Source organism: Chamaea fasciata, unplaced genomic scaffold, assembly GCF_029207755.1.
Source record: "Chamaea fasciata isolate MVZ Bird 193981 ecotype frontalis unplaced genomic scaffold, bChaFas1.0.hap1 SCAF_600, whole genome shotgun sequence".
NCBI classification, from domain to species: Eukaryota; Metazoa; Chordata; class Aves; order Passeriformes; family Sylviidae; genus Chamaea; species Chamaea fasciata.
Genome location: NW_027094685.1, coordinates 1 through 25977, shown reverse-complemented (window position 1 = coordinate 25977; position 25977 = coordinate 1). Strand labels below are relative to the sequence as shown.

At 55.2% G+C, this 25977-nt stretch overlaps 1 protein-coding gene across 1 annotated transcript in view; it reads right to left on the bottom strand.

Moving 5' to 3' along the window:
- Nucleotides 1-24242, bottom strand: part of LOC136305717 (symplekin-like) — a 37435-nt gene extending 13193 nt beyond the window's left edge. The window contains exons 1-16 of the mRNA XM_066209029.1: nucleotides 23879-24242; nucleotides 22434-22499; nucleotides 21412-21465; nucleotides 19726-19799; nucleotides 18034-18160; nucleotides 16194-16443; nucleotides 14501-14671; nucleotides 13725-13964; nucleotides 11237-11391; nucleotides 10418-10568; nucleotides 8862-9072; nucleotides 5327-5477; nucleotides 3518-3753; nucleotides 2736-2817; nucleotides 1918-2031; nucleotides 448-595 (exon numbers count right to left, since the gene is read on the bottom strand). Of these exons, the coding sequence (XP_066065126.1) occupies nucleotides 448-595; nucleotides 1918-2031; nucleotides 2736-2817; nucleotides 3518-3753; nucleotides 5327-5477; nucleotides 8862-9072; nucleotides 10418-10568; nucleotides 11237-11391; nucleotides 13725-13964; nucleotides 14501-14671; nucleotides 16194-16443; nucleotides 18034-18160; nucleotides 19726-19799; nucleotides 21412-21465; nucleotides 22434-22499; nucleotides 23879-24010 (2362 nt within the window). The 5' untranslated portion in view covers nucleotides 24011-24242. The remainder of the gene's footprint in view (nucleotides 1-447; nucleotides 596-1917; nucleotides 2032-2735; nucleotides 2818-3517; nucleotides 3754-5326; nucleotides 5478-8861; nucleotides 9073-10417; nucleotides 10569-11236; nucleotides 11392-13724; nucleotides 13965-14500; nucleotides 14672-16193; nucleotides 16444-18033; nucleotides 18161-19725; nucleotides 19800-21411; nucleotides 21466-22433; nucleotides 22500-23878) is intronic.
- Between the last annotated feature and the right edge of the window lie 1735 nt (nucleotides 24243-25977).

Sequence of the window (25977 nt, the reverse complement as noted above, 5' to 3'; positions counted from 1 at the left end):
GTGGCACCTCTGGGGACAACAAGGTGACAAAAAATGGGGTGAAAACGAGAAATAACGGGGTGAAAATGAGGAAAAATGGGGTGAAAATGAGAAAAAATGCGGTGAAAATGAGAAAAAACGGGGTGAGAATGAGCAAAAATGGGGAGAGAACGGGAAAAATGGGGTGAAAACGAGAAATAACGGGGTGAAAATGAGGAAAAATGGGGTGAAAAATGAGGAAAAATGGGCCAGTTGAAGACTCAACTTTCCCATAAAATATTTGGGATTTCTCATAAAATATTTGGGATTTCACCGAAAATATTTAGGATCTCCCAGAGAATAATCAGGATTCCCACAGCACATTCGACATTTCCCACGGAAAATCCGGGATCTCCCCCTAAAATATTCCGGATTTCCCGTAAAACCTTTGGGACTGGGCTGGAGTTTTCGGGATTTGGGGCGTCTCACCTGTGTCCTTGTCGGCGCCGAAGAGCACGGAGGGCGGGTTGGGGTGCACCAGGAGCTGCAGGTAATTCAGGGCGAACTTCTCCACGTACTCGCGCAGCTGCTCCTTCTCGTACATGCGCTTGATGAACAGCAGCGCCTGCTGCCGCACCTGGGGGACACCTGTGTCACCTGAGGGACACCTGTGTCACCTGTGCGTGTCACCTGTATCACCTGTGTGTCACCTGCATCACCTGTGTGTCACCTGTGTCAAGTGTTACATGCGCTTGATGAACAGCAGCGCCTGCTGCAGCACCTGGGGGACACCTGTGTCACCTGGGGGACACCTGTGCCACCTGTGCGTGTCACCTGTGTCACCTGTGTCACCTGCATCACCTGTGTGTCACCTGTGTCAAGTGTTACATGCGCTTGATGAACAGCAGTGCCTGCTGCCGCACCTGGGGGACACCTGTGTCACCTGGGGAAACACCTGTGCCACCTGTGTGTGTCACCTGTGTCACCTGTGTGATCTGTGGCACCTGTGTGTGTCACCTGTGTCATGTGTTACATGCGCTTGATGAACAGCAGCGCCTGCTGCCGCACCTGGGGGACACCTGTGTCACCTGGGGGACACCTGTGCCACCTGTGTGTGTCACCTGTATCACCTGTGTGATCTGTGGCACCTGTGTGTGTCACCTGTGTCATGTGTTACATGCGCTTGATGAACAGCAGCGCCTGCTGCCGCACCTGGGGGACACCTGGGGGTCACCTGGGGGACACCTGTGCCACCTGTGTGTGTCACGTGTATCACCTGTGTGTCACCTGCATCACCTGTGTGTCACCTGTGTCAAGTGTTACATGCGCTTGATGAACAGCAGCGCCTGCTGCGGCACCTGGGGGACACCTGTGTCACCTTGGGGACACCTGTGCCACCTGTGTGTCTCACCTGTATCACCTGTGTGTCACCTGTGTGATCTGTGGCACCTGTGTGTGTCACCTGTGTCATGTGTTACATGCGCCTGATGAACAGCAGCGCCTGCTGCCGCACCTGGGGGACACCTGTGTCACCTTGGGGACACCTGTGTCACCTGTGTGTGTCACCTGTATCACCTGTGTGATCTGTGGCACCTGTGTGTGTCACCTGTGTCATGTGTTACATGCGCTTGATGAACTGCAGTGCCCGCTGCCACACCTGGGGGACACCTGTGTCACCTGGGGGACACCTGTGTCACCTGTGTGTCACCTGCTACCTGTGCGTCTCACCTGTGCCACCGGTGTGTGTCACCTGTATCACCTGTGTGATCTGTGTCACCTGTGTGTGTCACCTGTGACATGTGTTACATGCGCTTGATGAAGAGCAGCGCCCGCTGCCACACCTGGGGAAACACCTGTGTCACCTGTGTGTCACCTGTGTCACCTGAGGGTCACCCGTGTCACCCCAAGATCCCTTCGGGAGCCCCCGGAAATCCCCCCCCGCCATCCAGGTGTGCCCACCTTGTCCTTCTCGTGGGAGCTCAGGTCCAGCAGCACGTGCAGGTACTGGAACTGCCGCGAGGGGCGCTTGAAGATCAGGTCCCGCAGCGTGGACATGCCCAGGTAGGTGCGGCTCTGCGGGGACACCTGTGTCACCTGGGGGTGACACCTGGGGGTGGCGCCTCCACGGGTCTTCAGGTGCCATCTCCAGGTGTCACCTCCTCCACGTCACCTCCACCTTCCCACCTGGTGTCACCTCCCTGTGTCACCTCCCCGTATCATTTCCAGGTGTCACCTCTGGGTGTCACCTCCACCTCCCCACCTGGTGTCACCTCCCCGTGTCATCTCCAGGTGTCACCTCTGGGTGTCACCTCCCTGTGTCACCTCCACCTCCCCACCTGGTGTCACCTCCTTGTGTCATCTCCATGGCTCTACTGGTGTCACCTTTGGGTGTCACCTCTGGGCACCTGGAGATCAGATCCCGCAGTGTGGACATGCCCAGGTAGGCGTGGCTCTGTGGGGACACCTGTGTCACCTGGGGGTGGCGCCTCCCCACCTGGTGTCACCTCCAGGTGTCACCTCTGTGGGTCTGCTGTGGTGTCACCTCTGGGTGCCACCTTTACGTGTCACCTCCAGGTGTCACCTCCAGGTTGTCACCTCAACTGTCACCTCCACGTGTCATCTCCAGGTGCCACCTCCCCCCCATGTCACCTCCACCTCCCCACCTGGTGTCACCTCCACTGGTGTCCTAGTGTCACCTCCACGTGTCACCTCCAGGTGGTCACCTCCATGTGCCACCTCCCCGTGTCCCCTCCCGGTGTCCCCGTCCGTGTCCCCACCTCGTCCTCGCAGTACTTGCGGATGACCTCGAGGGCGCTCTCGGTGATCAGCGGCGCCTCCAGCACCACCTTGGTGAAGATCCTGTGGGGACAGCGCCGGTGTCACCGGGGTGGGGACACGCCCAGCGGGTGGCCCTGGGGGGTGGTGGCACTGTTCTGTCCCCAAAGGTGGCACCAGTCGGGTCCTAACGGCTCTGGGACATCCCTGGGGACACCTGGGATGGCACGGGTGGCAGCTGGACAGGTGCTGGTGGCACTGTCCTAGGCTTGGTGGCACTGTCCTGGAGCTGGAGGTACGGGCCCAGTCCTGGTGGCGCCAACCTGGTCCTGGTGGCACCAACCCAACCTTGGTGACACCAACGCAACCCTGGTGACACCAACCCAACCCCAATGGCACCAACCCAACCTTGGTGACACCAACCCAACCCCGGTGACACCAACCCAACCCCAATGGCACCAACCCAACCCTGGTGACACCAACCCAACCTTGGTGACACCAACCCAACCCTGGTGACACCAACTCAACCCCAATGGCACCAGCCCAATCCTGGTGACACCATCTCAATCTCAATGGCACCAGCCCAACCTTGATGACACCAACCCAACCCCGGTGACACCAACCCAACCCCAATGGCACCAATCCAACCTCAATGGCACCAACCCAACCTCAATGGCACCAACCCAACCCTGGTGACACCAACCCAATCTTGGTGACACCAACCCAACCCCAGCGCCCCCATCCCACCTCTGATGTCCCCGGGGGTGTCCCCAGTGTCCCCTACCCGTCCTTCTGGTCGGGTTTCTCCTGCAGCCCGGCCAGCAGCCCGATCAGACACTCGTCGTAGCGCTCCAGGCCGCCGGGGCCGCCGCGGGCCAGGTGAGCGTTGTACTCCTGGAAGAGCCAGGCGAAGGCCAGGTCCAGGCGGCCCCGCACGTCGTCCAGGATGAAGGAGAGCACCTCGCCCTTGAGGGGCACCTCGAACTGCGTCACCAGGGAGGCCAGGATCTTCACGCGGGCCTGCGGGGGTCGGCCAAAGGTCATTCAGGGGTCACTCAGTGGTCATTCACTGGTCACTCAATGGTCATTATATGGTTACTCAAGGAATTAGTCAAGGGTTCCTCAATGGTCACTCAAGGGTCACTCAAATGGTGTCACCAGGGAGGCCAGGATCTTCACCCGGGCCTGCGGGGGTCGGCCAAAGGTCATTCAGTGGTCACTCAGTGGTCACTCAATGGTCACTCAATGGTCATTATATGGTTACTCAAGGAATTAGTCAAGGGTCGCTCAATGGTCACTCAAGGGTCACTCAAGGGTTACTCAATGGTCACTCAAGGGTCACTCAAATGGTGTCACCAGGGAGGTCAGGATCTTCACCCGGGCCTGCAGGGGTCGGCCAAAGGTCATTCAGGGGTCACTCAGTGGTCACTCAATGGTCATTCAGTGGTCACTCAACCGTTACTCAATGGTGACTCAAGGGTCACTCAATGGTCATTCAAAAGTTACTCAATGGTCACTCAAGGGTTACTGGAACTGCGTCACCTGCCAGGCCAGGGGTCGGCCAAAGGTCATTCAGGGGTCACTCAGTGGTCATTGTATGGTCACTCAATGGTCACTCAATGGTCAGTCAGTGGTCACTCAAGGGTTCCCTGGGGGTACTTCCAGGGGACTTATGGGGGTATCCTGGGTGTATCCCAGGTGTGTCCCCAGGTGTATCCCCAGGTACCTCAGCTGTCCCCAGGTGTGTCCCACATGTCCCAGGTGTGCCCAGGTGTGTCCCACATGTCCCAGGTGTGCCCAGGTGTGTCTCACATGTGCCAGGTGTATCCCAGGTGTGCCCAGGTGTGTCCCCAGGTGTGTCCCACATGTCCCGGGTGTATCCCAGGTGTGCCCAGGTGTGTCCACATGTATCTCAGGTGTATCCTGGGTGTGCCCAGGTGTGTCCCCATATATCCCAGGTGTGCCCAGGTGTGTCCCCATATATCTCAGGTGTGCCCAGGTGTGTCCCACATGTCTCAGGTGTGTCCCCATGTATCCCAGGTGTGCCCAGGTGTGCCCAGGTGTGTCCCCATATATCCCAGGTGTGCCCAGGTGTGTCCCCATGTATCTCAGGTGTGCCCAGGCGTGTCCCACATGTCTCAGGTGCGTCTCCATGTATCCCAGGTGTGCCCAGGTGTGTCCCCATGTATCCCAGCTGTGCCCAGGTGTGTCCCCATGTATCCCAGGAGTGCCCAGGTGCGTCCCCATATATCCCAGGTGTCCCCAGGTGTGTCCCCATGTATCCCAGGTGTGCCCAGGTGCGTCCCCATGTATCTCAGGTGTGCCCAGGTGTGCCCAGGTGTGTCCCACATGTCCCGGGTGTATCCCAGGTGTGCCCAGGTGTGTCCCCATGTATCCCAGGTGTGCCCAGGTGTGTCCCCGTGTATCCCAGGTGTGCCCAGGTGCGTCCCCATATATCCCAGGTGTGCCCAGGTGTGTCCCCATGTATCCCAGGTGTGCCCAGGTGTGTCCCCATGTATCCCAGGTGTGCCCAGGTGCGTCCCCATGTATCTCAGGTGTCTCCCAGGTGCGTCCCCAGGTGCGTCCCCGTCACCTGCGCGGCCCCGCTGGCGGCCACGGCCCTCTCGGCGCGCAGGATGCGCCGCACGGCGCCGAGCTTGAGCTTCTCCACCTGCACCTCGCTGAGCGGCTTCAGCACCTCGCTGAGCCGGAAGACCTTCTTACGGCCGCCCGCGCCCGACAGCCTGCGGGATCGACGGGAGACATCCGTGGGAACGGGAGCCGGGGGAACGGGATCGGGATCAACAGGATCCATGGGAAGGGGATCCATGCGATCAACGGGATCTATAGGCACCAAACCCCCTCAGGATCCCCTCAGGACCAACACCCACCCCAAAACTGACCCCAAAACCCCAAAACTGATCCCAAAACTCCAAACTGACCCCAAAACTCCAAAACTGATCCCAAAAAAACCCAAAACTGACCCCAAAACTCCAAAACTGATCCCAAAAAAACCCAAAACTGACCCCAAAACTCCAAACTGACTCCAAAACTGACCCCAAAACCCCAAAACTGATCCCAAAACCCCAAAACTGACCCCAAAACTGACCCCAAAACTCCAAAACTGACCCCAAAACTGACCCCAGAAACCCCAAAACTGATCCCAAAACTCCAAAACTGATCCCAAAACTCCAAAACTGATCCCAAAAAAACCCAAAACTGACCCCAAAACTCCAAACTGACCCCAAAACTGACCCCAAAACCCCAAAACTGATCCCAAAACTCCAAAACTGATCCCAAAAAAACCCAAAACTGACCGAAAAGTCCAAACTGACCCCAAAACGCCAAAACTGATCCCCCAAAACCCCAAAACTGACCCCAAAAACCCCAAAACTGACCCCAAAACTCCAAAACTGACCCCAAAACTGACCCCAAAAAAAACCAAAACTGACCCCAAAACTGACCCCAAAAAAACCCAAAACTGACCCCAGAAACCCCAAATCCCATCCCGACCCCCCGGGGCCGCTGACCGGGGCTGCGTGGCCGGCATGATGGGCTCGGGCCGGCGCTTGGCCTGCGGCGTCTCGTCCCCAAACCCCAACCACCACCAGAATCCCAAAACCCACCCCAAAATCGACCCCAAAACCCCAAATCCCAGCCCAAATCCTGCTGGGATCCCTCGGGAACAACACCCACCCCAAAACTGACCCCAAAAAAACCCAAAACTGACCCCAGAATCCCCAAAACTGACCCCAGAACCCCAAAACTGACCCCAGAACTCCAAAACTGACCCCAAAACTCCAAAACTGACCCCAGAACCCCAAAACTGACCCCAAAACTCCAAAACTGATCCCAAAACTCCAAAACTGATCCCAAAAAAACCCAAAACTGACCCCAAAACTCCAAACTGACCCCAAAACTGACTCCAGAAACGCCAAAACTGACCCCAAAACGCCAAAACTGATCCCAAAACTCCAAAACTGACCCCAAAACTGACCCCAAAAAAACCCAAAACTGACCCCAAAACCCCAAAACTGACCCCAAAACCGACCCCAAAACCCCAAATCCCATCCCGACCCCCCGGGGCCGCTGACCGGGGCTGCGTGGCCGGCATGATGGGCTCGGGCCGGCGCTTGGCCTGCGGCGTCTCGTCCCCAAACCCCAACCACCACCAGAATCCCAAAACCCACCCCAAAATCGACCCCAAAACCCCAAATCCCAGCCCAAATCCTGCTGGGATCCCTCGGGACCAACATCCACCCCAAAACTGACCCCAAAAAAACCCAAAACTGACCCCAGAACCCCAAAACTGACCCCAAAGCCCCAAAACTGACCCCAAAACTGACCCCAAAACTCCAAAACTGACCCCAAAACTGACCCCAAAAAAACCCAAAACTGACCCCAGAACTCCAAAACTGACCCCAAAACGCCAAAACTGACCCCAAAACTCCAAACTGACCCCAAAACTCCAAAACTGACCCCAAAACTGACCCCAAAAAAACCCAAAACTGACCCCAGAACTCCAAAACTGACCCCAAAACTCCAAACTGACCCCAAAACTCCAAAACTGACCCCAAAAACCCCAAAACTGACACCAGAAACCCCAAAACTGACCCCAAAACGCCAAAACTGACCCCAATACTGACCCCAAAACCCCAAAACTGACCCCAAAACTCCAAAACTGACCCCAAAACTGACCCCAAAAAAACCCAAAACTGACCCCAAAACCCCAAAACTGACCCCAAAACCCCAAAATCGACCCCAAAACCCCAAATCCCATCCCGACCCCCCGGGGCCGCTGACCGGGGCTGCGTGGCCGGCATGATGGGCTCGGGCCGGCGCTTGGCCTGCGGCGTCTCGTCCCCAAACCCCAACCACCACCAGAATCCCAAAACCCACCCCAAAATCGACCCCAAAACCCCAAATCCCAGGCCAAATCCTGCCGGGATCCCTCAGGACCAACATCCACCCCAAAACTGACCCCAAAAAAACCCAAAACTGACCCCAAGACGCCAAAACTGACCCCAAAACTGACCCCAAAACTCCAAAACTGACCCCAAAACTCCAAAACTGACCCCAAAACTGACCCCAAAGCCCCAAAACTGACCCCAAAACTGACCCCAGAAACCCCAAAACTGATCCCAAAACTCCAAAACTGATCCCAAAACTCCAAAACTGATCCCAAAAAAACCCAAAACTGACCCCAAAACTCCAAACTGACCCCAAAACTGACCCCAAAACCCCAAAACTGATCCCAAAACCCCAAAACTGACCCCAAAACTGACCCCAAAACTGACCCCAAAACTCCAAAACTGATCCCAAAACACCAAAACTGATCCCAAAACTCCAAACTGACCCCAAAACGCCAAAACTGATCCCCCAAAACCCCAAAACTGACCCCAAAAACCCCAAAACTGACCCCAAAACTCCAAAACTGACCCCAAAACTGACCCCAAAAAAAACCAAAACTGACCCCAAAACTGACCCCAAAACCCCAAAACTGACCCCAAAACCCCAAATCCCATCCCGACCCCCCGGGGCCGCTGACCGGGGCTGCGTGGCCGGCATGATGGGCTCGGGCCGGCGCTTGGCCTGCGGCGTCTCGTCCCCAAACCCCAACCACCACCAGAATCCCAAAACCCACCCCAAAATCGACCCCAAAACCCCAAATCCCAGCCCAAATCCTGCTGGGATCCCTCGGGAACAACACCCACCCCAAAACTGACCCCAAAAAACCCCAAAACTGACCCCAGAATCCCCAAAACTGACCCCAAAATGCCAAAACTGACCCCAGAACCCCAAAACTGACCCCAGAACTCCAAAACTGACCCCAGAACCCCAAAACTGACCCCAAAACTCCAAAACTGACCCCAAAACTCCAAAACTGACCCCAGAACCCCAAAACTGACCCCAAAACTCCAAAACTGATCCCAAAACTCCAAAACTGATCCCAAAAAAACCCAAAACTGACCCCAAAACTCCAAACTGACCCCAAAACTGACTCCAGAAACGCCAAAACTGACCCCAAAACCCCAAAACTGATCCCAAAACTCCAAAACTGACCCCAAAAACCCCAAAACTGACCCCAAAAACCCCAAATCCCATCCCGACCCCCCGGGGCCGCTGACCGGGGCTGCGTGGCCGGCATGATGGGCTCGGGCCGGCGCTTGGCCTGCGGCGTCTCGTCCAGCAGCGCGGCGGCCGAGCCGTGGGCGCCCAGCACGGCGATGGCCTGGCCCTGGCCCAGCGCCGACAGGCGCCGCTTGATCAGCACCGCGTCCGGCTTGGCCACCTTCTCCTCCTTGGGCTCCTCCCGCAGCAGCTTCGTCTGCTCCACGCCTGGGAAACGGGACGGGGAGCGGGTTTGGGATGGTGGGAGATGGCGATGGGGGGTGGGAATGGGGCTGGGGTGGGATTGGGATGGTGGGAATGGGGATGGGGTGGGATTGGAGCGGGTTTGGGATGGTGGGAATGGGGATGGGGGGGTGGGAGATGGGGATGGGGAGGTGGGAATGGGGCTGGGGTGGGAATGGGGATGGAGTGGTGGGAATGGGGCTGGGGTGGGGGGAATGGGGATGGGGTGGGATTGGGGTGGGATTGGAGCGGGTTTGGGACGGCGGGAGATGGGGATGGGGGGTTGGGAATGGGATTGGGGTGGGGGGAATGGGGCTGGGGTGGGATTGGGATGGTGGGAATGGGGCTGGGGTGGGGGGAACGGGATTGGGGTGGGGGGAATGGGGATGGGGTGGGATTGGGATGGTGGGAATGGGGTTGGGGTGGTGGGGAACGGGATTGGGGTGGGGGGAATGGGGATGGGGTGGGATTGGAGCGGGTTTGGGATGGTGGGAGATGGGATTGGGGTGGTGGGAATGGGGCTGGGGTGGGATTGGGGTGGGATTGGAGCGGGTTTGGGACGGTGGGAGATGGGGATGGGGGGGTGGAAATGGGGATGGGGTAGTGGGAATAGGGTGGGATTGGAGCGGGTTTGGGGACGGCGGGAGACGGGGATGGGGTGGGATTGGGATCATGGGAAATGGAGCTGCAGTGGTGGGAATGGGGCTGGGGTGGGAATGGGGCTGGGGTGGGATTGGAGCGGGTTTGGGACGGCGGGAGATGGGGATGGGGGGTGGGAATGGGATTGGGGTGGGAATGGGGCTGGGGTGGTGGGAATGGGGCTGGGGTGGGAATGGGGCTGGGGTGGTGGGAATGGGGCTGGGGTGGGAATGGGGCTGGGGTGGGATTGGGGTGGGATTGGAGCGGGTTTGGGATGGTGGGGATGGGATTGGAGTGGTGGGAATGAGGTGGGAATGGTGGGAATGGGGTCGGAGTGGGATTGGGATGGTGGGAATGGGATTGGGACAGTGGGAAATGGGGCTGGAGTGGGCTTGGAATTATGGGAATGGGCTTGGAACAGTGGGGATGGGGTGGGAACGGGGTTTGGGAATGGTGGGAATGGGATGGTGGGAATGGGATGGTGGGGAATTCTTGCCCCTCCTCGGAGCCAAAACCCCAACCAGGTGACCCCAAACCCAACCAGGTGACCCCAAAACCCAACCAGGTGACCCCGAACCCCAAATCCCACCCGATCCCCCAATCCCACCCCGATTCCCGCCATCCCCCGGGCCCGTGGCCGCGTCCCCGATGTCCCCGATGTCCCCGGGCTGTCCCCGGGCCGTCCCCTGACCTGGCCCCAGCCCGGCCGCCGTCATCTGCGTGGCCATCAGCCGCGCCAGGTGCTTGATCTGCGCCTCGGTGCCCGCGGACTCCACCGGCGTGTAGGTGGCCTGGAAGGAGGCGGGCATGGCCTCGGGCAGGTACACCATGCTGATCAGCACCTGGGGACAAAAAAAAATCACCTCAGGGAGCCCAAAAATGGCCTCGGGGAACCCCAAAAACACCTCGGGGGACTCAAAATCACCTCGGGGGACCCAAAATCACCTCGGGGAACCCAAAAAACACCTCGGGGGACCCAAAATCACCTCGGGGGACCCAAAATGGCCTCGGAGAACCCAAAAACACCTCGGGGGACCCAAAAACACCTCGGGGGACTCAAAAACACCTCGGGGGACCCAAAAACACCTCGGGGAAACCAAAAAACACCTCGGGGGAACCAAAAACACCTCGGGGGAACCAAAATGGCCTTGGGGAACCCAAAAACACCTCGGGGGACCCAAAAACACCTCGGGGAACCCAAAAACACCTCGGGGGACCCAAAATCATCTCAGGGAACCCAAAATCACCTCGGGGAACCCAAAAGGGCCTCAGGGAACCCAAAAACAGCTCGGGGAACCCAAAAACACCTCAGGGGACTCAAAAACACCTCGGGGGACCCAAAATCACCTCAGGGGACCCAAAAATGCCTTGGAGACTCCAAAACTGTCCCCCAAGGTGTCCCCAAGGCCAGTGTCCCCTCCTGACCAGGTTGGGGACAGGTGCCACCCCCCCAGAGTGTCCCCAGAGTGTCCCCAAGGTGTCCCCAAGGCCGATGATGTCCTCTCCTGACCAGGTTGGCCACGTTCTCGGGGGTCAGCAGCGGCTGCAGGAACTCGGCCGTGATGTCCGTGTCCGAGGGGACAGTGACCGCTCCGGCCACTTTGGCCACGGCCACCGCCGGCGCCTCCAGGTCCTTGTCCTCGTCGTCCTCGCCCAGGGGTGGCTCTGGGGGGGGGGGACACGGCGGCGTCACCCGAAGGTCCCCGAGGGGTGGCTTGGTGTCCCCAAACGTCGCCGGTGTCCTCACAGGGTCACCCGCAGGACCTGAGGGACGTTTAATGTCCCCTGTCCTCCTGGGGTGGCACCAGGAAGGGACCAAGGGCGGGGTTAATGTCACCAACTGTCCCCAGAAGGACCCTGGGTGACACCGGGGTGACGTTGTGGGGGTTTAGTGCCACCACGTTGTCCCCGGTGTCTCCACGAGGCCACCGGGACCACGTGATGGCCACCACTGCCACCACGGGGGAGGTGACACCGATGCCACCACGGGGGAGGTGACACTGATGCCACCACAGAGGAGGTGACACTGATGCCACCACGGGGGAGGTGACACCGATGCCACCATGGGGGAGGTGACAATGATGCCACCACAGAGGAGGTGACACCGATGCCACCACGGGGGAGGTGACACCGATGCCACCACGGGGGAGGTGATGGCGATGTCACCACGGGGGAGGTGACACCGATGCCACCACGGGGGAGGTGATGGCAATGTCACCATGGGGAAGGTGACACTGATGCCACCATGGGGAAGGTGATGGCGATGTCACCATGGGGAAGGTGACACTGATGCCACCATGGGGAAGGTGACACTGATGCCACCATGGGGATGGTGACACCGATGCCACCAGGGGAAAGGTGACACCGATATCACCATGGGGCAGGAGACACCAATGCCACCACAGGGAGATGACACCAACACCACCATGGGGAAGGTGACACCAATGCTACCACAAGGGAGGTGACACCAATGCCACCATAGGGAAGGTGACACCGATGCCACCACGGGGGAGGTGACACCGATGCCACCAGGGGAAAGGTGACACCAATGCCACCACAGGGGAGGTGACACCAATGCCACTATAGGGAAGGTGACACCGATGCCACCATGGGGAAGGTGACACCGATACCACCATGGGGAAGGTGACACTGATGCCACCATGGGGCAGGTGACACCAATGCCACCATGGGGCAGGTGACACTGATGCCACCATGGGGCAGGTGACACCAATGCCACCATGGGGCAGGTGACACCAATGCCACCATGGGGAAGGTGACACTGATGCCACCAGGGGAAAGGTGACACCAATGCCACCACAGGGGAGGTGACACCGATGCCACTATAGGGAAGGTGACACTGATGCCACCATGGGGCAGGTGACACCAATGCCACCATGGGGATGGTGACACTGATGCCACCATGGGGAAGGTGACACCGATGCCACCATGGGGATGGTGACACTGATGCCACCAGGGGAAAGGTGACACTGATATCACCATGGGGCAGGTGACACCGATGCCACCACAGAGGAGGTGACACCAATGCCACCATGGGGAAGGTGACACCAACGCTACCACAGGGGAGGTGACACCAATGCCACCATGGGGCAGGTGACACCAATGCCACCATGGGGAAGGTGACACCAATGCCACCATGGGGCAGGTGACACCAATGCCACTATAGGGAAGGTGACACCGATGCCACCATGGGGAAGGTGACACCGATGCCACCAGGGGAAAGGTGACATTGATATCACCATGGGGCAGACGACACCGATGCCACCACAGAGCAGGTGACACCAATGCCACCACAGGGAGATGACACCAACACCACCATGGGGAAGGTGACACCGATACCACCATGGGGCAGGTGACACCGATGCCACCACAGAGCAGGTGACACCAATGCCACCATGGGGAAGGTGACACCAATGCTACCACAAGGGAGGTGACACCAATGCCACCATAGGGAAGGTGACACCAATGCCACCACGGGGGAGGTGACACCAATGCCACTATAGGGAAAGTGACACCGATGCCACCACGGGGATGGTTACACCGATGCCACCAGGGGAAAGGTGACACTGATATCACCATGGGGCAGGCGACACCGATGCCACCACAGAGCAGGTGACACCAATGCCACCATGGGGAAGGTGACACCAATGCTACCACAAGGGAGGTGACACCAATGCCACCATAGGGAAGGTGACACCGATGCCACCACAGAGCAGGTGACACCAATGCCACCATGGGGAAGGTGACACCAACACCACCATGGGGCAGGTGACACCAACACCACCACGGGGATGGTGACACCAATGCCACCACGGGGGAGGTGACACCGATGCCACCATGGGGAAGGTGACACCGATACCACCATGGGGCAGGTGACACCAACACCACCACGGGGATGGTGACACCGACGCCACCAAGGGAAAGGTGACACTGACATCACCCCGGGGCAGGCGACGGCGCTGTCCCCCAGCGTCACCCACCGATCTTCATCTTCTTGAGCGCGGCGTCGGGCTCGTCGCGGGGCCGCTTGCGGGCGTCGCGCGGGCTGGGCGTGCTGCGCGCGATCTCGGCCTGCGGCGTGCCCAGGTCCACCAGCAGCGTGGTGATCTGCGGCTGGAAGTCGCCCGACGACGGGTGCCGCAGCACGCTCAGCAGGTGCAGCTTCAGGTTCTTCCGCACGCTGCTCACCTGCGACTTGGCCAGCGTTGGAGGGAGGTTGGCTGCGGGGACAGGGGACGGGGTGAGGGGACACCTGGGGACACCTGGGAAGGTGTTAGGGGCAGTTAGGGACATGTGGGGACACCTGGGGACACCTGAGGACACCTGGGGACACCTGGGGACACCCGGGGACACCTGAGGACACCTGGGGACACCTGGGACTTGGCCAGCGTCGGAGGGAGGTTGGCTGCGGGGACAGGGGACGGGGTGAGGGGACACCTGGGGGCACCTGGGGACACCTGGGGACAGTTGGGGACACCTGGGGACACCTGGGGACACCTGGGGACACCTGGGGACACCTGGGACTTGGCCAGCGTCGGAGGGAGGTTGGCTGCGGGGACAGGGGACGGGGTGAGGGGACACCTGGGGACACCCGGGGACACCTGGGAAGGTGTTAGGGGCAGTTAGGGACATGTGGGGACCCTTGGGGACACCTGGGGACACCAGGGGACACGAGAACACGGGACTCCAGGCACTCCAAGGACAGGGGTGACCCCAGGGAGGTCACTGACGTCCCCAGACCCCTCGGGGACGTTACCGTGGAGGGTCTCGTAGGCCTGGATGACCTCGGCCATGAACATGGGCCGCTGGCGGGCGATGGTGGCCAGGGAGCCCAGCGCCGCCGTCAGGTTGATGCTGGAGATGGCCGGGTGCACCATGAACTTGAGCAGCTGCTCCAGCGCCGCCTTGCCCTCCTCCCACAGCACGTCTGGGGACAGCGGGGGACAGCGGGGTCACCGGGGGACAGCGGGGGACAGCGGGGGACAGTGGGGTCACCAGGGGACAGCAGGGGACAGCGGGGTCACCGGGGGACAGCGGGGGACAGCGGGGTCACCAGAGGACAGCGGGGGACAGTGGGGTCACCAGGGGACAGCGGGGGACAGCGGGGGACAGCGGGGGACAGCGGGGTCACCGGGGGACAGCGGGGTCACCAGGGGACAGCGGGGTCACCGGGGCACAGCGGGGGACAGCGGGGTCACCGGGGGACAGCGGGGGACAGCGGGGGACAGCGGGGGACAGTGGGGTCACCAGGGGACAGCAGGGGACAGCGGGGTCACCGGGGGACAGCGGGGGACAGTGGGGTCACCAGGGGACAGCGGGGGACAGTGGGGTCACCAGGGGACAGCGGGGTCACCAGGGGACAGCGGGGGACAGCGGGGTCACCGGGGGACAGCGGGGCACAGCGGGGTCACCGGGGGACAGCGGGGTCACCACGGGGACAGCGGGGTCACCAGGGGACAGCGGGGTCACCAGGGGACAGCGGGGACACCTCAACCCAAACCCCCCGTCACTCACTGTACTTGATGACGGGGTGATCCCAAACCCCCAATCCCAAACCCCAATTCCTGACCCCAAACCCTGACCCCAATCCCCAACTCCTGACCCCAAACCCCAATCCCAAACCCCAAACCCCAATCCCCAATCCCCAATCCCAAACCCTGACCCCAAACCCCAACTCCTGACCCCAAACCCCAAACCCCAATCCCAAACCCTGACCCTAATTCCTGACTCCAAACCCCAAACCCCAATCCCCAATCCCAAACCCCGACCCCAAACCCCAACTCCTGACCCCAAACCCCAAACTCTGACCCCCCACCCCAATCCTCACTCACTGTACTTGATGACGGGGTGGTCGCGGGGGATGCGCTCCCACATCCCAAACCCCAAACCCCAATCCCCAATCCCAAACCAAGACCCCAAACCCCAAACCCCAAACCCCAAACCCTGACCCCACACCCCAAACCCCAATCCCCAATCCCAAACACCCCACACCTGAATCCTCACTCACTGTACTTGATGACGGGGTGGTCGCGGGGGATGCGCTCCCACATCCCAAACCCCAACTCCTGACCCCACACCCCAATCCCAAACCCCAAACCCCAATCCCAAACCCCGACCCCAAACCCTGACCCCAAACCCCAATTCCTGACCCCACACCCCAATCCCCAAATCCCAAACCCCCCACCCCAATCCTCACTCACTGTACTTGATGACGGGGTGGTCGCGGGGGATGCGCTCCCACATCCCAAACCCCAAACCCCAACTCCTGACCCCAAACCCCAAACCCCAAACCCCAACCCCAAACCCTGACCCCAATCCCCAACTCCTGACCCCACACCCCAATCCCCAAATCCCCAAATCCCAATCCCCAACTCCTGACCCCAAACCCCAATCCCCAATCCCAAACCCCAAACCCCAATCCCAAACCCCCCACCCCAATCCTCACTCACTGTACTTGATGACGGGGTGGTCGCGGGGGATGCGCTCCAGGCTGACGTCGTTCTCGTGCCGCTTGGGGACGTCGGAGTCGGCCGTGCGGGGCGACAGCGTGACGATCAGCCCCTCCACGAACTTGATGGCGTGCGTGCGGATGCCGTCGTTGTCCGAGTCCAGCAGCAGGATGATGTCGCTGGCCATGGAGGACATCATCTCCCAGCACGCCTCCTGCAGCTCGCTGATCACCTTCGACTTCACCATCCACTGGGAACGGGGGAAAAACAAACAAACGAACAAACAAAAAAAAACCCGGGAATTTGGGGGATTAATTAAAAAAAAAAATTTGAGTTCGTTTTTATTTTTTAATGTGGAATTACGGTAGTTGGCACCAAATGTTGAGGGCCGTTGTAGTGCGGAATTACGGTAACGGCGGGGAGCGGCTTTGGGCGTAATTACGGTACTTCTATTAGATATTAAAGTTTTATTAATGTGTGATTAAGGCAGCAGGAATAAAAAAAAAATCAGGAATTTGGGGATTTTAATTAAAAAAATTGAGGTTTTTTAATGTGGAATTACGGTAACGGCGGGGAGCGGCTTTGGGTGTAATTACGGTACTTCTATTAGATATTAAAGTTTTATTAATGTGCGATTAAGGCGGCAGGAATGAAAAAAAAAATCAGGAATTTGGGGATTTTAATTAAAAAAATTGAGGGTTTTTTACGTGGAATTACGGTAACGGCGGGGAGCGGCTTTGGGCGTAATTACGGTAGGTGGGTGGGTTATTAATTCCTTTTTAATGGGAAATTTTTATGAAAGAAAATCGGATTTTTTCCCTCCGGTTTTCACAAAAAAAAAAAAGGAATTTTAACTCTGGTTTTAACAAAAAAAAAAAAAAATCGGAATTTTCTCTCCAGTTTTCACAAAAAAATTTGCCATTTTCTCTCTGGGTTTTGAGCAGAAATTCCGGGTTTTTAACCCCCAAAAAATCGGAATTTTCTCGCTGTTTTTTGAGCAGAAACTCCCGGTTTTAACCCCAAAAAACCCAGAATTTTCTCTCTGTTTTTGAGCAGAAACTCCGGGTTTTTTACCCCCCAAAAAATCGGAATTTTCTCTCTGTTTTTTGAGCAGAAACTCCCGGTTTTTAACCCCCCAAAAATCGGAACTTTCTCTCTGTTTTTTGAGCAGAAACTCCGGGTTTTTTACCCCCAAAAAATCAGAATTTTCTCCGTTTTTTGAGCAGAAACTCCCGGTTTTTAACCCCCCAAAAATCAGAATTTTCTCCGTTTTTTGAGCAGAAACTCCGGGTTTTTTACCCCCCAAAAAATCGGAACTTTCTCTCTGTTTTTTGAGCAGAAACTCCCGGTTTTTAACCCCCCAAAAAATCAGAATTTTCTCCGTTTTTTGAGCAGAAACTCCCGGTTTTTAACCCCCCAAAAAATCAGAATTTTCTCTCTGTTTTTTGAGCAGAAACTCCCGGTTTTTAACCCCCCAAAAAATCAGAATTTTCTCGCTGTTTTTTGAGCAGAAACTCCCGGTTTTTAACCCCCCAAAAATCAGAATTTTCTCCGTTTTTTGAGCAGAAACTCCGGGTTTTTTACCCCCCAAAAAATCGGAATTTTCTCTCTGTTTTTTGAGCAGAATCTCCCGGTTTTTAACCCCCCAAAAAAATCAGAATTTTCTCTCTGTTTTTTGAGCAGAAACTCCCGGTTTTTAACCCCCCAAAAATCAGAATTTTCTCCGTTTTTTGAGCAGAAACTCCCGGTTTTTAACCCCCCAAAAATCGGAACTTTCTCTCTGTTTTTTGAGCAGAAACTCCCGGTTTTTAACCCAAAACCCGTGAATTTTCTGCCTCACCTGCAGGGCCACCTTGTAGAGCTGGGTCATGGTCAGGATGGCTTTTTTCACCACGTTGACGTTCTCGTCCTTGAGCAGCATGTTGAGGTTGGCCACCAGCTTCAGCAGCAGCTCGATGTCCCTTTTGCTGGGGGACGCCGGAAACGCACCAAAATCAGCCGGAATCGCCCCAAAATTCCCACGGAAACGGCCCCAAAAATGCTCAAAAGTTCTCACTGAAATGGCCTCGAAGAGGCCCCAAAACGGCCAAAAAAATCCCTCAAAAATGGCCTCAAAATTCCCACAAAAATTCCTTCCAAACGGCCCCAAAAATTCCCACAAATTTTCCTTCAAAACAGCCCAAAACCAGCCCAAAAATTCCCACCAAAGCAGCTCAAAAATTCCTCCAAAACAGCCTCGAAACGGACCCAAAAAAGCCCAAAAATTCCCCCTGAAACAGTCCAAAAATTCCCACCAAAATTCCCTCAAAATTGCCCCAAAAGAGCCCCAAAAATTCCTCAAAAATTGCCCCAAAAGAGCCCAAAAATTCCCACTGAAACAGCCCAAAAATTCCCATTAAAATTTCTTCAAAACAGCCTCGAAAGGGCAAAAAAATTCCTCCAAAAATGGCCCCAAAAAAGCCCAAAAATTCCCACCAAAATGGTCCCAAAAGAGCCCAAAAATTCCCACTGAAACAGCCCAAAAATTCCCATTAAAACAGCCCAAAAAAACTCCTCCAAAATGGCCCAAAAATGACCCCAAAAGAGCCCCGAAATTCCCATCAAAACGGCATCAAAGTAGTCCCAAAAGAGCCCAAAAATTCCTCAAAAATGGCCCCAAAAACAACCCCAAAACAGCCCAAAAATTCCCACCAAAATAGTCCCAAAAGGGCCCAAAAATTCCTCCAAAATGGCCTCAAAATGGTTCCAAAAAATTCCTCAAAAATGGCTCCAAAATGGCCCAAAAATTCCTCAAAAATGGCCCCAAAAGAGTCCAAAAAATTCCTCAAAAATGGCCCCAAAATGGCCCAAAAATTCTCACCAAAAGAGCCCCAAAAATTCCCACTGAAACAGCCCAAAAATTCCCATTAAAACAGCCCAAAAAAATTCCTCCAAAACGGCCCAAAAACGGCCCAAAAAGAGCCCCGAAATTCCCATCAAAACGGCATCAAAGTAGTCCCAAAAGAGCCCAAAAATTCCTCAAAAATGGCCCCAAAAACAACCCCAAAACAGCCCAAAAATTCCCACCAAAATAGTCCCAAAAGGGCCCAAAAATTCCTCCAAAATGGCCTCAAAATAGTTCCAAAAAATTCCTCAAAAATGGCCCCAAAAGAGGCCAAAAAATTCCTCAAAAATGGCCCCAAAAGAGTCCAAAAAATTCCTCAAAAATGGCCCCAAAATGGCCCAAAAATTCCTCAAAAATGCCCCCAAAGGAGTCCAAAAAATTCCTCAAAAATGGCCCCAAAAGAGTCCAAAAAATTCCTCAAAAATGGCCCCAAAATGGCCCAAAAATTCTCACCAAAAGAGCCCCAAAAATTCCCACTGAAACAGCCCAAAAATTCCCATTAAAACAGCCCAAAAAAATTCCTCCAAAATGGCCCAAAAACGGCCCCAAAAGAGCCCCGAAATTCCCACCGGAAGAGCCCGAAAATTGCCCCCGAAATTCCCCCAAAAGTGCCCCAAAATCCCGTTTTTCGGCCCCAAAATCCCTCACCAGGCCTCCTCGATGAAGCCCACGACGAATTTCCGCACCTCGATGGATTTGTCGGCCTGGAAGGCGATGATCTCCTGGGCCAGGGGCACGGGGAAGGTCAGAGACGCCCCGAAATTCCCGAAATTTCACCCCAAAATTCCCCCAAACGAGCCCAAGCTTCCGGATCCATCCCCAGTTCCCGGATTCGTCCCAAATTCCCCCAAATTTCCCTCAAATTCCTCCAAATCCACCCCAAATTTCTGGATCCATCCCAAGTTCATCCCAAATTCTCTCAAATCCACCCCAAAGTTCCCCAAACCATCCCAAATTCCCTCAAATTCCCTCAAATTCTCCCCAAATTCCCTCAAATTCTCCTCAGTTCCACCAAATTAAGCCCAAATTCACCCAAATTTCCCTCAAATTCACCCCAAAATCCACCCCAAATTCCCTCAAATCCATCCCAGATTGTCCCAAATTCCCCCAAATTCTCCCCAAATTCCCCCCAAATTCTCCCCAAATTCACCCCAAATTCCCCCCAAATCCATCCTAAACCCCCTCCAAATTCCCAAATCCATCCCAAATTGTCCCGAATTCCCCCCAAATTTCCCTCAAATTCCCCCAAATCCCCCCAAATTCCCTCAAATCCATTCCAAATTCCCCCAAATTCCCTCAAATTCACCCCAAATCCATCCCAAATTGCCCCAAATTCCCAAATCCATCCCAAATTGCCCCAAATTCCCCCAAATCCATCCCAAATTGCCCCAAATCCATCCCAAACTGCCCCAAATTCCCCCAAATCCATCCCAAACCCCCTCCAAATTCCCAAATCCATCCCAAATTGTCCCAAATTCCCCCCAAATTCCCCCAAATTCACCCCAAATTCCCCTCAAACCCCCCCAAATTCCCTCAAATCCATCCCAAATTGTCCCAAATTCCCAAATCCATCCCAAATTGCCCCAAATCCATCCCAAATTCCCCCAAATTCCCCCAAATCCATCCCAAATTGTCCCAAATTCACCCCAAATCCATCCCAAATTGCCCCAAATTCCCCCAAATTCATCCCAAATTGCCCCAAATTCCCAAATCCATCCCAAATTGCCCCAAATCCATCCCAAATTGTCCCAAATTCCCCCCAAATTCCCCCAAATTCACCCCAAATTTCCCTCAAACCCCCCCAAATTCCCTCAAATCCATCCCAAATTGTCCCAAATTCCCAAATTCATCCCAAATTGCCCCAAATCCATCCCAAATTGCCCCAAATTCCCCCAAATCCATCCCAAACCCCCTCCAAATTCCCAAATCCATCCCAAATTGTCCCAAATTCCCCCCAAATTCCCCCAAATTCACCCCAAATTTCCCTCAAACCCCCCCAAATTCCCTCAAATCCATCCCAAATTGTCCCAAATTCCCAAATTCATCCCAAATTGCCCCAAATCCATCCCAAATTCCCCCAAATTCCCCCAAATCCATCCCAAATTGTCCCAAATTCACCCCAAATCCATCCCAAATTGCCCCAAATTCCCAAATTCATCCCAAATTGCCCCAAATCCATCCCAAATTGTCCCAAATTCCCAAATCCATCCCAAATTCCCCCAAATCCATCCCAAATTGCCCCAAATTCCCAAATCCATCCCAAATTGTCCCAAATTCCCGAATCCATCCCAAACTGCCCCAAATCTTCCCGAATCCCCCCGAATTCCGGCTCACATCCAGGAAGTTGTCCAGCAGCGTGGGGTCCTTGTTGATGATCAGCTCCTGCACCTGGGGACACGCGGGGACATCGCGGGGACGCGGCCACCCCCTCCCAAATCCCAACTTTTCCACCCCAAATCCCAACTTTTCCACCCCAAAATGCCCATTTTTCCCACCCCGATCCCACCCATTCCTCCCAAAATCCCAGTTCCCCCCCCCCAAAAAAATCCCAATTTTTTCCACCCAAATCGCAAAATTTTCCCCCCCAAGTCCCGCCCGTTCCACCTCAAATCCCAAATTTTCCACTCCAAATCCCAATTTTTCCATCCAAATTCCACCCGTCCCTCCCTAAATCCCAATTTTTCCACCCAAAATCCCGATTTTTCCACCTCGAATCCCGGGTTTTCTACTCAAAATCCCAAATTTTCCGCCAAAAATCCCAATTTTTCCATCCCAAAAATCCCAAATTTTCCCCCAAAATCCCATTCTTCCCCCCCAAAAATCCCGTTTTTCCCCCAAAACTCCCTTTTTTGCCCCCCAAAATCTCGTTTTTTCCCCCAAAATCCCACATTTTTGCCCCAAATCCCGCGTTTTTCCCCCAAAATCCCATTTTCCCCCCAAAAAATCCCATTTTTCCCCCAAAACCCCCTTTCCTGCCCCCCCAAATCCCATTTTTCCCCCCAAATCCCATTTTTCCCCAAAAAAATCCCATTTTTCCCCCAAAACCCCCTTTCCTGCCCCCCCAAATCCCATTTTTCCCCAAAAAAATCCCATTTTTCTCCCAAAACCCCCTTTCCTGCCCCCCCAAATCCCATTTTTCCCCCAAAAAATCCCATTTTTCCCCCAAAACCCCCTTTCCTGCCCCCCCAAATCCCATTTTCCCCCAAAATCCCATTTTTCCCCCAAAAAATCCCATTTTTCCCCCAAAACCCCTTTTCCTGCCCCCCCAAATCCCATTTTTCCCCCCCAAAATCCCACATTTTTCCCCAAATCCCGCGTTTTTCCCCCAAAATTCCCAGTTTTCCCCCCACTCTCACCTGTTTCAGGATGGTGATTTTCCCCTCGCTCCCGATCAGCGCCGCCTGGTTCAGCAGATCCACCACCTCGGCACGGAAATTTTTATATCTTTTAACATTTTTCCCCAATTTTTCCTTTTTTCCAAATTTTTTCTCTTTTTCTCCATTTTTGCCATTTTTTTTCCAATCTTTTTCCCCATTTTTTCCCCATTTTCCCCGTTTTTTCCACCCATTCCAGGTGCTCCTCCCACCCCTCCCATTTCCATTTTTCCTGACTTTTTCCCATTTTCCCGTTTTTTCCCAATTTTTTTCTCTCTTTTCTCCATTTTTTGCTATTTTTTCCCATTTTTTCTGCATTTTTCCCCAGTTTTTCCCATTTCTTTCCCGATTTTTCACATTTCCCCCCCTTTTCCCCATTTTCCCACCCGTTCCAGGTGCTCCTCCCACCCCTCCCAATCCCATTTTTCCTGACTTTTTCCCATTTTCCCGTTTTTTCCCAATTTTTTCTCTCTTTTCTCCATTTGTCCCATTTTTTCTGCATTTTTCCCCAGTTTTTCCCATTTCTTTCCCGATTTTTCACATTTCCCCCCCTTTTCCCCATTTTCCCACCCATTCCAGGTGCTCCTCCCACCCCTCCCAATCCCATTTTTCCCATTTTCCCTGATTTTTCCCCATTTTCCCCGTTTTTCCCCAATTTTTTCTCTCTTTTCTCCATTTTTTCCCATTTTTTCTGCATTTTTCCTCAGTTTTTCCCATTTCTTTCCCGATTTTTCACATTTCTCCCCATTTTCCCACCCGTTCCAGGTGCTCCTCCCACCCCTCCCATTCCCATTTTTCCCATTTTCCCTCATTCTTTCCCATTTTTTGACCATCCTTCCCCATTTTTCCCCTTCTTTTTGCGGTTTGACCATTTTTTTCCCTTTTCTTCCTGGATTTTTTACTTTTTTCCCAATTTTTGCCCAATTTTCCCATTTTTTCACCCATTCTGAGCCATTCCTCCTGCCCCCACAATTAACATTTCCCCACAGTTAACATTTTTCCCGTTTTTTCCCGTTTTTCCCCCGTTTCCTCACCCGTTCCGAGGCGCTCCCCTCCCCCACAGCTAACATTTTCCCTGGTTTTTCCCGGTTTTTTCCCGTTTTTTCCCGTTTTTTCCCGTTTCCTCACCCGTTCCGAGGCGCTCCCCTCCCCCACAGCTAACATTTTCCCCGGTTTTTCCCGGTTTTTCCCGTTTTTCCCCGTTTTTTCCCGTTTCCTCACCCGTTCCGAGGTGCTCCCCTCCCCCACAGCTAACATTTTTCCCGTTTTTTCCCGGTTTTTCCCGGTTTTTCCCGTTTTTCCCCGTTTTCCCCCGTTTTTCCCGTTTCCTCACCCGTTCCGAGGCGCTCCCCTCCCCCACAGCTAACATTTTCCCCGGTTTTCCCCGGTTTTCCCCGTTTTTCCCCGTTTTTCCCCCGTTTCCTCACCCGTTCCGAGGTGCTCCTCCCGTCGCTGCCCGGCTCCTCCTCGCCGGGCCGGGCGCTCGGCCCCTCCTGCGCCCCGGCCATGGCCGGCCCCGGGGGACAGACGGAGACCCTGCGGACACCCAGAGACCCCATGGGGACCCCAGAGAGACCCCAGAGGGACGGACCCTATAGAAAACCTGACCCCATAGGGACCCCATAGAGATCCTATAGAGAACCAGACCCCATAGAGACCCCATGGGAACCCCATAGGGATCCTATAGAAAACCTGACCCCATAGAGACCCCATGGGGACCCCATAGGGGCCCTGACCCCATAGGGACCCCATAGGGACCCCAGAGAGACCCTATAGAGACCCTATAGAGAACCCATAGGGACCCCATAGGGATCCTATAGAAAACCTGACCCCATAGAGATCCCATAGGGACCCCATAGGGATCCTATAGAAAACCTGACCCCATAGAGACCCCATAGGGACCCCATAGGGACCCCAGAGAGATCCTATAGAAAACCTGACCCCATAGGGACCCCATAGGGACCCCATAGGGACCCTATAGAAAACCTGACCCCATAGGGACCCCATAGGGACCCCATAGAGAACCTGACCCCATAGAGACCCCATGGGGACCCCACAGAGACCCCAGAGGGACGGACCCGATAGAAAACCTGACCCCATAGAGACCCCATGGGGACCCCATAGAGAGCCCATAGAGATCATATAGAAAACCTGACCCCATAGAGACCCCATGGGGACCCCATAGGGACCCTATAGAAAACCTGACCCCATAGAGACCCCATGGGGACCCCATAGGGATCCTATAGAAAACCTGACCCCATAGAGACCCCATAGGGACCCCATAGAGATCCTATAGAAAACCTGACCCCATAGAGACCCCATAGAGATCCTATAGAAAACCTGACCCCATAGAGACCCCATGGGGACCCTATAGAAAACCTGACCCCATAGGGACCCCAGAGAGATCCCATAGAAAACCTGACCCCATAGAGACCCCATAGAGAGCCCATAGAGATCCTATAGAAAACCTGACCCCATAGAGACCCCATGGGGACCCCATAGGGATCCTATAGAAAACCTGACCCCATAGAGACCCCATAGGGACCCCATAGAGATCCTATAGAAAACCTGACCCCATAGAGACCCTATAGAGACCCTATAGAGAACCCATAGGGACCCCATAGGGACCCTATAGAAAACCTGACCCCATAGAGACCCCATAGAGAGCCCATAGAGATCCTATAGAGAACCAGACCCCATAGAGACCCCATGGGGACCCCATAGAAAACCTGACCCCATAGAGACCCCATGGGGACCCCATAGGGATCCTATAGAAAACCTGACCCCATAGAGACCCCATAGGGACCCCAGAGAGATCCTATAGAAAACCTGACCCCATAGAGACCCCATGGGGACCCTATAGAAAACCTGACCCCATAGGGACCCCATAGGGACCCTATAGAAAACCTGACCCCATAGAGACCCCATGGGGACCCCATAGAGATCCTATAGAAAACCTGACCCCATAGAGACCCCATAGAGATCCTATAGAGAACCTGACCCCATAGAGACCCCATAGGGACCCCAGAGAGATCCTATAGAAAACCTGACCCCATAGAGACCCCATGGGGACCCTATAGAAAACCTGACCCCATAGGGACCCCAGAGAGATCCCATAGAAAACCTGACCCCATAGGGACCCCATAGAGAGCCCATAGGGACCCCATAGGGATCCTATAGAAAACCTGACCCCATAGAGACCCCATAGAGAGCCCATAGAGATCCTATAGGGACCCAGACCCCATAGAGACCCCATAGGGACCCCATAGAGATCCCATAGAGACCCTATAGAGATCCTATAGAGAACCAGACCCCATAGAGATCCTATAGAAAACCTGACCCCATAGAGACCCCACAGGGACCCCATAGAGATCCTATAGGGACCCAGACCCCATAGAGACCCCATAGGGACCCGATAGAGACCCTATAGAGACCCCATAGGGACCCGATAGAGACCCTATAGGTAACCTGACCCCATAGAGACCCCAGACCCCATAGAGACCCCATACGGACCCTATAGGGACCC